Here is a 12,185-nt window from a genome sequence, read left to right on the forward strand (position 1 = left end):
GAGAGACGGAGGGAGGGGAGATGTTAGGGGCTGAGGGCGACACGGTGGCACTGCCCCGCGGCCGTGCCGGCGGAGAAAGGGTTTAATTTTAATTTTAGAAGTAGGTCAGTGGGCGGCGCTTGGTTGCTGGGCGGCGCGCGCCAGTTTAAAAATAATAAAAAAAAAATTATAAAAAAAAATTTTAGAAGCGGAAAAAAAAATAAAAATCGTGACAGCGCGGCGATTTTGAAGCGGGTTTAATTAATTAACGGGCGGCGCCGTGGCACCTTGGGGGGGGCGGGGGGGACCCGTGAGGTGGCGGAGGAGGACGGGGAGGATGCAGTCTCGCGAGAAGTCGCCATAGAGACGGCGGCGCTTGGCGGCGGGGGGAGCGGCTCCCGCCGCTCCGGAGGCGACGGGAGCGGGAGAGGGAGGTGGGATCATCCCGGGATCCGCCGGGAGCGGCAGGCGGGATCGTCCCGGGATCTGCTGGCAGCGGCATCCGCCGGGAGCGGGCTCTGGCCGCCGCTCTGCGCGCTGCCTCTCGCTGCCCGCGCAGGTAAAGGCGCGCTGGGGAGGCGGCGGCCGCCGTCCCCCTCCCCTCGGCTGAGTGAGTCACCGCCGCGGTGGGCGAGAGGGTCGGGAGCCGTGACCCCCGGCTGGGCGTGGGACGGACGGATGGCGGGGAGGGAGAGCTCCGGGGCACAGCTGAGATCCGAGCGGGGGAGCTGCTGACCCCCAGCTGCTGGCGGCCCTGAGGGGGGGGGTGGATAATCTGCTTCTTGGAAAGCTGGAAACGGAGGGAAAAGCGGGTGTTGTCACGGCCGGAGAGCGGGCGGTGGGGACCGCGGCTGCCCCGAGAGGGTTTGGTGTCTCCTTCTCCGTGCCCCCGACCCGCCGGCTGCTTTTCCTTCTCGGCATTCCCCCCATCCTGCTGTGGCGTTCCTTCCCGGTGCCCCCATCCTGCCGCTGTTTTTCCCTTCCCTGCGCTGTCCCCATCCCGCCCTCCTGCTTCTCTGTCCCGCCCGCTAGTTTTCCTTCCCGGTGCTCCCTCATCCTTCCCTCTGGCTTTCCTTCCCTGCGCTTCCCCCATCCCGCTCTTGGCATTCCCTGCTCTCCACACCCCGCTCCTGCTCCATCTCCTCCGCCGTCCCTGATCCTCATCCCCTGACCAGCAGCTCCGGATGGGAAAGGGAGGAGGCGTGAGGCGCTTTGGCTTCTCCGAGCCGGGATAATTCCTGGTTATTGCCGCATCTCTCCTAAAACTCCAGCGGAGCCGCTGCTGGATTCCTTGGGAGTTGGATGTAGGGAATACGTGGGCTGGTAGTGATGGATGTACCTGTGGATGGGCCCGGGGTGGCCGTTCAGCCTTTTAGCGGCACATGCAGAGCAATTAAAATGCATTAAAAATGATAATAGAGTTCTGGGCTTTGAGAAGAAAATAGCAGGTTTTCCCTTCCTGGCTGTGTCAGCACAAGGGAGCTCCAGTGCTCCAACCTCTGATGTTTCATACTTGATCTTAAAGGTCTTTTCCAGCCTTAATAAATCAAGGATTCTCTGTTCCCAGCATCATTTTTTCTTTAAGTTGTCCATATTCAGTTGGATGATGGGAAAACAGATTTGCTTTTAAACTCAAGTCTTTCTTGGTGCTTATTTTTCCCCAGTACTGATGTACTATTACTTCAGAACTTTTTATTTTAGTGGTATTGTCTTCCTTTTTAATTTTGGCTGCCTATGTGTGCATATATATTATGCTAATTATACATACTTATATATGTATTTTTCTTTTATTACAGTCGTAACACATGGTTTTAATGCTCTGAACAACTGAGATGAGACTGAAGACTTCCCTTTTAAAGGAGCCAAAACATATCCTTTGTCACAGAAAAAAACTTAGAACACCATGTTCAGGCTCTTCCAGAAAGTATTTTTTATTGTTGCAATTACAGTAAAATACTGGTAAATTGCAGATGTCTTATTTCCCTGTTGTTCCTTTGTTCCCCTTGTCGTTGAGTGCAGCCTTTAAGGACAATGTTTTAAGAGATATTGAACACTTATATATGATGTGGTGTTAATAAACCAACACCTTTGAATGATAGCTGGGTGTTTTGCACTTGTATTTTGTACTAAGACCTTTCATTAGCCTGACATTTTAGCCATGTTTTGATAACTTTACGTCGTGATAAGAATTATATTTTTACATGGTAGTTTGCTTTATATTTGGCTGAATTTTTACCAGCTCTTCTTGGCACATAAGAGCAAAAAAAAAAAAAAAAAAGAAGAGTTTTTTTTAATATAAAACATTCCAGGCAATCTTAAAATAATCTTCCTGTATTGTCCCTTCAGTTTTGCATAGCTGAGATGGGATATTTTGTCAGCTTATTTTTAAGAGTTAAACTTTTCATATTCCTTAATTGAATGAAACATAAGGAATTGGTGAGCTGTGTGGGATGGACAACAGCTGACGAGCTCTACTCCTGCAGTGATGACCACCAGATTATGAAATGGAACCCTGTGACCAGCGAGACCACTCGAGTGGTGAAGCTTCCAGATGATGTTTATCCCATAGATCTGCACTGGTTTCCCAGAGGGATTGGTGGGAAGAAGCAATCCCAGGCTGAGAGCTTTGTTCTGACAAGTTCTGATGGTACAGCAGTTTAAAATATTTCTTGTTTCATACCCTTTAGTGCTCGTGTCACTCAAATACAAGATGTTATTTGGGGAACAAGAAGCTTTGAGGATTGCTTGGGGTGGGGTTTTTTTTCCTTTCTCCCCAAAATGATTTTGCACACAGCCAGGTTTTTCTTCCTGCATGAGTTTTCCTGCACCAGCTTATTCCTGCAGTTTTCCTGCAACAGCCAGTACCTCTCTGTGATAAGGATTCCTGAACCCAATGGAAAAGGAGCATAATGTCTTTAAAAGGTTGCAATAATTCCTGCTTGAACTGCAGATGTTTGAAATCAGAGCAAATGTAAATTTAATCCCCTTGGGTTTTCTTCTGAAATGCATCTCTTGGGGGATATTGTTCTTTTACTTCCTACTTACATTGGTCGTGTTGCTATTTTTTAACAAAAATGAGGAATATGTTTGGCTTTAACCTTCAAATTAAGCACAAATCATAAATTATTAGAATTTTTTTCATTTTTATTGATAATTTTATATTAGGTCAGCATTTAATAAAGAGTGCATGGAAGTTAATGAACAAAACACACTTATTTTATATTCTCTGTTTGGATAGGCTGGGAGTCTCTCACTGGAAATTCCTCCAAAACTAGGGAGTAATTTTCAGGTTGAGGACAGTTCTGGCTTCAGTACTTAATAAAAATAAAGGACCAGTATTTCCAGGATGGGAGATGTAAAGTAAGGTTAAATTGAATCACTTCTACCTACTCCAGGCACGTGGCTAAAGTTTTCCCTTTCTGTGTAGTAAGTTGTAATTTGAAAGTCTCTGTTCCCTCAGTGTTAAGCTGAAGAACAGAAATCCATGGAAATGGAGAAACCTCCATGTGGGAATGCAATAAAGAAAGCGTTTGACTGTCAGCAATTGTAAATTCCCGTGTTGGAAAAGCAAAGAAGTTGCAGAAGTAAAGGTGATATCCATGAAAACTTGATCTCCCCTGTTCTGCTGAGGGATTATGATACAGTTTTAAGGGATGATTGCATTTTTTCCAGAGAATTCTGGAAAGGTGATCCTGCTTTTACACATGACCATGTTCTTCCCTGCTCAGCTACAATTTTCTCTGTTTCCTTCTTTGGAAGGGGCCTTGTGAAAGATGTAGGAGCTTGTGGAGTGGGAGAGGATGCAAAAGACTGGGAAAAGAGTCAAATGTTTCCTTGGATAACAGGATTTTGTCCCATACTTTGACCTGACCCATTGTTTTCTTGGTATTTTGACCTCACCAAAGCATTCCCAGTTGCCTGTTCTTCCATTGGAATTCCATTTGTCTCTTATGTGTTGAGGAATTGCTTACAGAACTATTCAGGGATTCTCATTAGGTCAGTGGATGCTGTTTTTTCAATAGATAAAGTCCCACGGAATTCTTTATATCCTGAAAAAGGTGATGGCTCTGAACAGCTCAGCCACTTCATGCTGAGTCCTGTAAGTGATGGCATGGGAATATTCCTAGTCCTGGGACATGGGGTTTAAGGATTCTCCAGTGAAAAAGGTCTTGGATACAGATGGGACGAAGACACTGTGCATGGAACAAGGTGATCAGAAAATAAAAGATGTTTTTAATGTAAAAGCAGAAAAGGCCATTTTTGACAATTGATTTGGAGAAAAAAGCGTTGAATTCCTCTGGATCCAGTAATGGCTTACACATGAAACAGGAGAATCTCAGACCTGAGAGGTGTTCTGTACAATAAGTGATGCATTAGTTAGATAAATTCTCTTTTACGGTTATCAAATAATGGAATGCATTAAATGAACACCCCGGAAGTGTTGGATGGGGCTTGGAGCAACCTGTTCTATGGAAGGTGTCCTGTCCATGGCAGGGCTGGAATGAGATGGGATTTAAGGTCCCTCTCAACCCAAACCAGTCTGGGATTCCATGATACTTTAAATTATTGGTTAAATAAACTGATTTATCAAACCATTTTTTCATCAGTGTTAAAAATCTTTACCTTGGAAATCTTGCATGGGCAGAGGCTTGGCTGGATGATTGTGCCAAACGTTCAGGTCACTCAGGAACTTGCTTGTAGTGGTTCAGTCTGGCAGCTTAGATCAAATAATACTAAAATATGATTTTAAAGTAGTTACTTTGAATAACTGGACTGTTCATTTTTCCAAGCTCTCCACTGTCTGCTCTTTGCTCCAGTTTAAATTTGATCTTCCTGGATTTAAGCAGCATCCCTTATTTGGGAAGAAAAACTTCCTGATGCTTCTGTTGAAATCATTACAAACTTTGGGGTTGGCTGCTGTGGAATTCCATCCCAGCTCCATCATGGAAGCAGGAATAGTTCTGATTTTAGCTGTGAAAAACAGTTGGATGTTTTCTTTGTACTGTTGGTTTCTTGGTTTGTGGGTGTGTTTTCAACAGAAGGTAACAGCACTGCTGTAATAATACATAACGTAATTAATAATGTAATGCAATTAATGATTTAATATATAATTGATTACCTACAATTATATGAATTACACACTGTATCTTTAATTTAGGGAAGTTCCACTTGATTTCCAAGTTAGGAAGAGTGGAGAAAAGTGTGGAAGCACATTGTGGAGCTGTCCTTGCAGGAAGGTGGAATTATGAGGGAACAGCCCTGGTCACAGGTCAGCATTCCTATATTAATGAACTGCTTTGAAAGCTAAAATAATAAGCTAATTATTTTTGGTCTTAATTATCACTGAAGTTGTTATCACCTTGTTTACTAGGAGTTCATTTTGCACTATTTAATTAATGCTATGTAACTTAATGCTGCCTATTTTAATTAATAGAAGTTGTAGTAAAAATATTTCTCTTTTTTAGTTTATGTCATCCAATCTACTTGAAAGGAAATGTTTTAATATCAGAGTGCTTAGATGGTTTTGTGGCTGTTCTGAACTTCAGAAAGGAGAGATTTGATTTCTTTTTTTTCTGTCTGTTACAAGGAGAAGTTGCTAAGTTGGTACATTTATATCCCTGCACGTTTGGCGTTTTTTAGCCAAAGTTTACTGAGGCCTCACTGATCTTGAATATTCCTGTCCTTTTATTCCTTAATTATCAGTAATTATCACCTGCAACCTGTCTATATTGATGCTAGGAGAGTGAGCCCACAATTTTTTCATCCCTACACCCTTTTTTGTCCTAAATCTTTTGCTAATTAGTTGCTTTTGGCATTTTTTTTGTCCAAAATTCTATCTTGGTGTTAAGGGAAACTGATGAAATTCCCTGTGCTGGACTCCTTGCTAGGATTTCTGGTGGTGTCAGCCTCCTGCTGATGGAGGACAGCTGATTCCTCTGGACAAATTCCAGCTCAGGCCACAAGAACTGAAAATAATTTTGGATCTGCTCATTTCCAGACCCTGAAATGCTGCTTCAAGGAACTCTGTCTGGCCTGTTCCTCTGAAATCCCAGAGGGACAGAAATATTGTTCTTTTTAAAGACAGCTTTGCCTCAGGAACTTCTCCAAAGACAAAGTCAAAATTGTCTTTTGAATCCCTTTTTTTTTATGAGACTGCATAACACTGACACTTTTTTTGGGAGTGTGGGAATTCATCACCACTTCCAGTTTATTCTGAGAAGATCAACAACTCTTATACCACAACTGTACTTGGAGGAGGAGTAAATAAATCATTGCTACTGCATCATTTAAAATACATTTATGGCTGTATTTCAACAGCACCAAATGTACACAAATAAGTTTTAATTTTGACGGGGGTTTTTTACGTTTTTTAAACATTTAAAGCTACCTTGGCCAGATATAAAAAGCAAATATGTGGTAAATAAATGACCTTTGAATGGAAGACTCCATTAAGTTCTAGGTGTACCTTTTTCCTCATTAATTGAATCTGGCCTAAATTGAAGGGCCAAAGCATTTTAAAAATGACACCACACCAGGAAATCTGTGCTGTTAATAGAGCCCTAAGTGTGTTGGGTAGTGTTTAACAATTTAATCTTCAGTAAATAAACTGAGTTATTGGGTAACACACAGTTATGTCAGGAAATTGAAGCTGTCCAAACAGAGTTATCTTCCCTTTCACCATTTATCAACTGCGAAACCTCCAGTTCAATCCATAAAATCTGCTCCTACTCCCCTGGGGCTCCTCAAACTCCTTTAAGCAGCCTCTGGGCCATTGAAGGAATCAAAAATACAGAATTTGGTATACTTAAATTGTGATGGACTTTTCCTTCCCAGGAGCAGCTTCAGAAAAGACTTGAGGGATTTTCAGGAAAGGAAGATTTGTTGATAATAACAAAAGAACCACCTTAAATATTTTTCCTTCGTATACTTCCTAGTGCATGTTTGAAAGACTAAACAAAAGGAATTCACCTGGAAGAAAACGTGGATTTATTTTAGCTCAAGTGTTTTTCCTGAGTAAATACAAATACATTTGTTAGACTGGTTATTGCATTGAATGTGCTGATTTCTGTGCTCGTTTTCAGTTGGGGAAGATGGCCAAGTGAAAATCTGGTCTAAAAGTGGAATGCTGAGATCCACTTTAGCTCAGCAAGGTGAGTTTGTTTGCTCAAAGCTCCATCAGAACTCATTCATTTGGGTTATTCTGAAATGTATTTAAATAACAGACCCTAAATATGGCACTGATGGTTTGTTCAAGGGGGTAAGGCCTCAATTAAAGTTAAATGTAAATTACAGTTGCATTTTAATAAGATTTTTAAAAAAAATTTCATTTTTCAAATTAGAAGTATTGCAATATTTTTAGGCAACAGTCTCAGTCCCACCCTAAGGATTTGGTGCCATTTCAGTGAAGATCCTCAGCTAAATTTTGTTTTTCAGACTTCATAGATTGAGCCCATGTGACCTTCTGACATTTTTGAAGAAACCACATGCACCTGGGGTTAGGTTAAATGTCAGACCCTTATCTCTTTCTGAAATAAATGATCTGAATTCTTTCAACCTGGGGAAGGCATTTTAACCACAGCAGTGAATGTAAAATGTATTTCAGTTCTTTTAAGGAAGTTCACATGCACATGCAGTGTTTTTAGGTAAAAAGATAAACCAACTGAACTAGAATTTAAAAAAAAATTAAAACTGAAGCACACTTTACTATTTCTCAGTTTATGTTGTCAATTTTTTTGTGTATAACTGTGCTTACTTGAGGTTTGAAAAAGCTTATGAAGTAAATGATATGCTGTAGTTTGAAATAGGAATTTTCACCCATCTCTGCAAGTTTCTGGTGCAGTACAAAAGCACCGAGTCCCCATGGAATAACTGTCACCTTGTATTTGTGTTTTCAACAAAAAATCATCTGAAACCCTTTAAATTCAGAGTCAGAATCCCACAGCCCCCTTTGTAAGCACTGCCATAGCTGGGATCAGGACAGGATTCTTCAGGAATGCTGATGTTTAAGGGAGGTGCATTGTGTTCAACCAATTTTTCCCTTCCTTTATCATCGTGAGAACTGAAAGGATCCCCATTGCCAACATTCCTTTGCCTCATTCCACTCTTTGTATTAGAAATAAATTCTCAGGCTCGTATTTTGGGATGATGATCCACGTGCCTGTTCTATCCTTGGCCTTTATTCCTCCTTGGTTTCCCTCAAAATACTTCCTTTTGTACTCCTTGTCCTTACCCTGAAATGTTACATTTGGGCTTCCACGGTCCACGGATCCATTTTGATGAGGAAACTTTTTTTCCATGATCTCTCAGATAATGTGTCGGGAACCCACAAGATTTTCATGGAGTCATGGAACAGTTTGGGTTGGAAGGACCTTAAAGCTCATCCCATTCCACCCCTTCCATGGCAGGGACACCTTCCACCATCCCAGGCTGCTCCAACCCAACCTTGGGCACTGCCAGGGATCCAGGGGCAGCCACAGCTTCTCTGGGAATTCCATCCCAGCCTTCCCCATCCTCCCAGGGAAAATTTATTCCTGATATCTATATTCTCTTGGAGACACCCTCACAAGATCTAAAATTGTCTGAATTAGTGTTTCTCCTCCTGTGACAGTCCAAAATCCCACACAAACTCTTGGAATTACCAAAGTCTCTGTTGTGGGATAAGAAGCTGGATCTTCCTCCCTCAAATGCCAATTTTCTGCCTTTCTGCCTGCTTTTGTCCCAGAGTTTTCCTTCCTGCAGTGTTTATCCCTGCAGTGTGTCTGTTCCTCAGAGTTTTTCCAGGGTGTTGGCAGTGTTTTCCCAACCCAGTCCTTGTTAAGTGCAGAAGGAAATGAGTTAACTCAGCTCCTGCTGTTAAGCCCTGGAAATTGTGGTTAAGTACTCAGCCATCATAAAAAAGGGAAACATTTGGTTTAAATAGAAAAGTCTTCTGATTGTTAAATCAGCATTAGAACAGGACAAAAAAATTGAGTTTTATTTAGAATTTCTGCTCCAGCTGGTGACAGAATTTATGGCATTTTCAACAGGAACTGCCAGGAGGAAAACAGCCAGTGCCACATTTATTTAATATATGTTGTGTTTCTGTGACTTGTCTGCTCTGATGGTTGACAAGTTAAAAAAATCTTTCATAATTCTGTATTTTTAAGTAATAAAATGCCCTAAAAGAAAATATATGAAGTACAGAAATCTTCAGGAGCAACGACACCAGGTCTCAGTTTAGAGGGTGAATGTTTGGGAGCTCAAATCGAGTTTAACCATAATAAAATCAGCTTTTTGCACAGAGAGAAGTGGGGAGATACGATTTTAGGGCAGTTGTAGCAGTTCGGTCACTTAATTATCTAAATCTTATCAAAATATTCCCATACAAAAACATTGCTGGGACATTTTCTGAAAGAGAAAATGCCAAAATTGTCATTGAGGATTTTGTCTTGTAACAGCATTTTTAATCCTTTTGGGGTTTTTTATTACCATAAAGGTACATTAAAAATTGGTTATTTGAACAATTTTAATTCAGTTGCTCAGTTTAATGCTTGGAGATTCTTTTTACTTAACTTTCTCAGTTTTATTTCAAGGAATCAAGTAGCAAAATCCTTTGATTTTTCTTTAGAGGAGACAAATCCTGTCAAATAATGTGGAAAATATTTGCATAGTTGGCAAGTCTGACTTTTTGAAATTCTTTTTTTTTCCTTGGATGTTTTTCCACGTAATTTTTGCTTTATTCTGTTTTCAAAAAATCTAATTTGAAAACTGGAACGTGATTTTAAAATGGAACAGTCAGCTTTTTTCCAGATGAAAAATTCTGGGAGTTTCAGTGTAAAAAAATTTCAGTTAATTGGGAAAAAAATCTGTGAAGTCTCTGGGCCGGTTTTATTTATTGTCATTTTATTTTGTAAATTATTTGTGTATGGGATGGTTGGGGGTTTTGCATGTGCAGCAAAACAAAAATATGTGTTAATTGTGGAGCCTAAATATCTTAAAAAGAGTGATTTAGGTGTAATACAGAACTTTCTGCCCACATTTGTGTTCAGTCTCACAATTTGGGGTGAAAAGAATAATTTCCTGCTGTCTCTTGGTGAGTGTTATTTTGATTTTCTGTATGTCTGGAGTGACAGTTGTGGCTTAAATTGCATCAGTGGATAAAAGCTGAATATAAATACAAAATGCAGCTATTTCCTGTTGCTTTTCTGGACTTGTTTAAAACTGCACACTTAAAAGTTTTAGAAATTGATAACGTGGTAAATGGCAATAGATAGTGGGGTTTGAGAAACATGTAATGTACATTTATATAATACAGTATTATTTACATAGATATTTATCTAATGTAAATTCAATCTATTTTATGCAAGAATTATGTCATATATTTTATGTATCCTTCCATAAATATGTATTATATAAAAATATGTTTTATTTACCACACATTATTGGATTTTATTATCGATATTATATCTTTTATTATTAAAGTATGTTAGATTAAATAAATTTTAAAGTATAGAAAGGACAGGAAATGACGTGCCTTGCTGTAGGAATTCTTGCAGGATTTGTTCAGCCAAGCCCCAGGAATGTTTTCCATGTTTTCCATGTTTTCCATGCCCACAGGAACACCAGTGTACTCAGTGTCCTGGGCACCTGACTCTGACAAAGTTCTCTACACCTCAGGGAAGCAGCTGATCATTAAACCCCTCCAGCCAAATGCTAAAGTTTTGCAGGTACCATTAATAATCTGATGAATTATTGGCATTTATTTGCATAAATAAAGATACAGAAGCCTTTCCCTTTTCACTTGGGGAGAAGCAGTTGTTTAAAGCAGGATTTTAGTGCAGATTTTTGTCCTTTGATTCTGCCTTGTTCAGGCTTTATTTAATTTCTTTTTCTGCTGAATCATAAAATCGTTAAGGTTGGAAAAAACCTGCAAGATCATCAAGTCCAATGAATGATACATGTTAAAAATAGAAGTTGTCAGGATTGTTGCATCTGTTTAATTGATTTTTTTCCATTTCAGTGGAAAGCCCACGATGGCCTGATTTTAAAAACTGACTGGAATTCAGTGAATGATCTGATTCTTTCTGCAGGGGAAGATTGTAGATATAAGGTGAGTTCTGCTTAAATTTTAACTACCTGACCAAAGCAGTTATTAGATATCCTGAAATTTCTGAATTTTAATCTGGAAGCCCAAAATGAAATGAGAAGTCTTTCACCTTTCAAGAAGAAGTTGTATTATTTATACATACACTTCACTCTGTGTAGTAACGTAAAATTACAATTTTTCTTTAATTTTGCGGCTAAAAATCCATAAAATGGGAGTGAAACAAAAAGAAAAATATGTAGAAATACAGAAGTGGTCATTTGAATGAATATAAAATGTGACGTACCAAATTACAGGAGCTAAAGCTGCTGTTTGCTATTACAGGAACATTAGTGAATCCCTCAGTAAATTTTAAAATATATTAATATATATTTGGATGCAGAAAATAATATAATCTGCATCCAAAATACAAAGCACATTTTGTGTTTCTTCCCTTAAATAAAAACTGATTTTTAAATGTATCCTGTGTTTGGTTCTGTCATTTAACTGTGTAATGGCTGTGATAGAAAATATTCTTAAGAAATTAAAAAATCCAATAAATTATTAAATTGCTTTGTGGATTGGCTTCCTGGTATTTTGTTGATTTCCATAAAAATCTCTTTTTTTGGAAATTTGCAGAGGAGCCTCACGAGTACAAGCTGAATAAACCTTGTGGCTCTTTCACAGACTTGGGGTAATTTACAGGGAATAAAACTCAGGGGTACAAAATATTTTATACAGAATATTTTGTACAGAATTATGTGACATTTGCCATGGCAAAAAGCAAAGTCTGTTGCATTAAACAAAGCAATGCTGATTAAATAATAATATATATGTGTGTACATATATAGTTACACTAAATTAGCTTGGACAATTATTTCTACAATTTCTATGGTCATGAGGGAAAATGATAGTTCTGGGATAATAAAAATATAAAAAGTATATATATAAAATAAATTCTATAACTATAATATAGGTGGTTTTTCTAGTAACACTAAACTTGGACAATTATTTCTACAATTTCTATGGTCATGGGGGAAAAATTATACTTCTAGAATAATAAAAGTATAACTAGTGTATATATAAAGTAAAAGTGAGGTATAATATAGCTGATTTTTCTAGCTACACTTAATCATGAGGGAAA

The 12,185-nt window shown here is 39.2% G+C and overlaps 1 protein-coding gene across 4 annotated transcripts in view; it reads left to right on the forward strand.

The window, feature by feature from the left end:
• The first annotated feature begins 353 nt into the window (after window positions 1–353).
• The window catches only part of IFT80 (intraflagellar transport 80), a 39,179-nt gene continuing 27,347 nt past the window's right edge, over window positions 354–12,185 (forward strand). For all 4 annotated transcript variants that reach the window (XR_011152705.1, XR_011152706.1, XM_069024348.1 and 1 more), the window contains exons 1-7: window positions 354–538; window positions 1,776–1,844; window positions 2,401–2,626; window positions 5,138–5,248; window positions 7,062–7,130; window positions 10,576–10,685; window positions 10,979–11,068. Coding sequence is in view for 2 of the 4 variants with exons in the window: in XM_069024348.1 (XP_068880449.1) it covers window positions 1,812–1,844; window positions 2,401–2,626; window positions 5,138–5,248; window positions 7,062–7,130; window positions 10,576–10,685; window positions 10,979–11,068 (639 nt within the window). In the remaining 2 variants the exon portion in view is untranslated. The remainder of the gene's footprint in view (window positions 539–1,775; window positions 1,845–2,400; window positions 2,627–5,137; window positions 5,249–7,061; window positions 7,131–10,575; window positions 10,686–10,978; window positions 11,069–12,185) is intronic.

This window comes from Aphelocoma coerulescens, chromosome 9, assembly GCF_041296385.1.
Source record: "Aphelocoma coerulescens isolate FSJ_1873_10779 chromosome 9, UR_Acoe_1.0, whole genome shotgun sequence".
Classification (NCBI taxonomy): domain Eukaryota; kingdom Metazoa; phylum Chordata; class Aves; order Passeriformes; family Corvidae; genus Aphelocoma; species Aphelocoma coerulescens.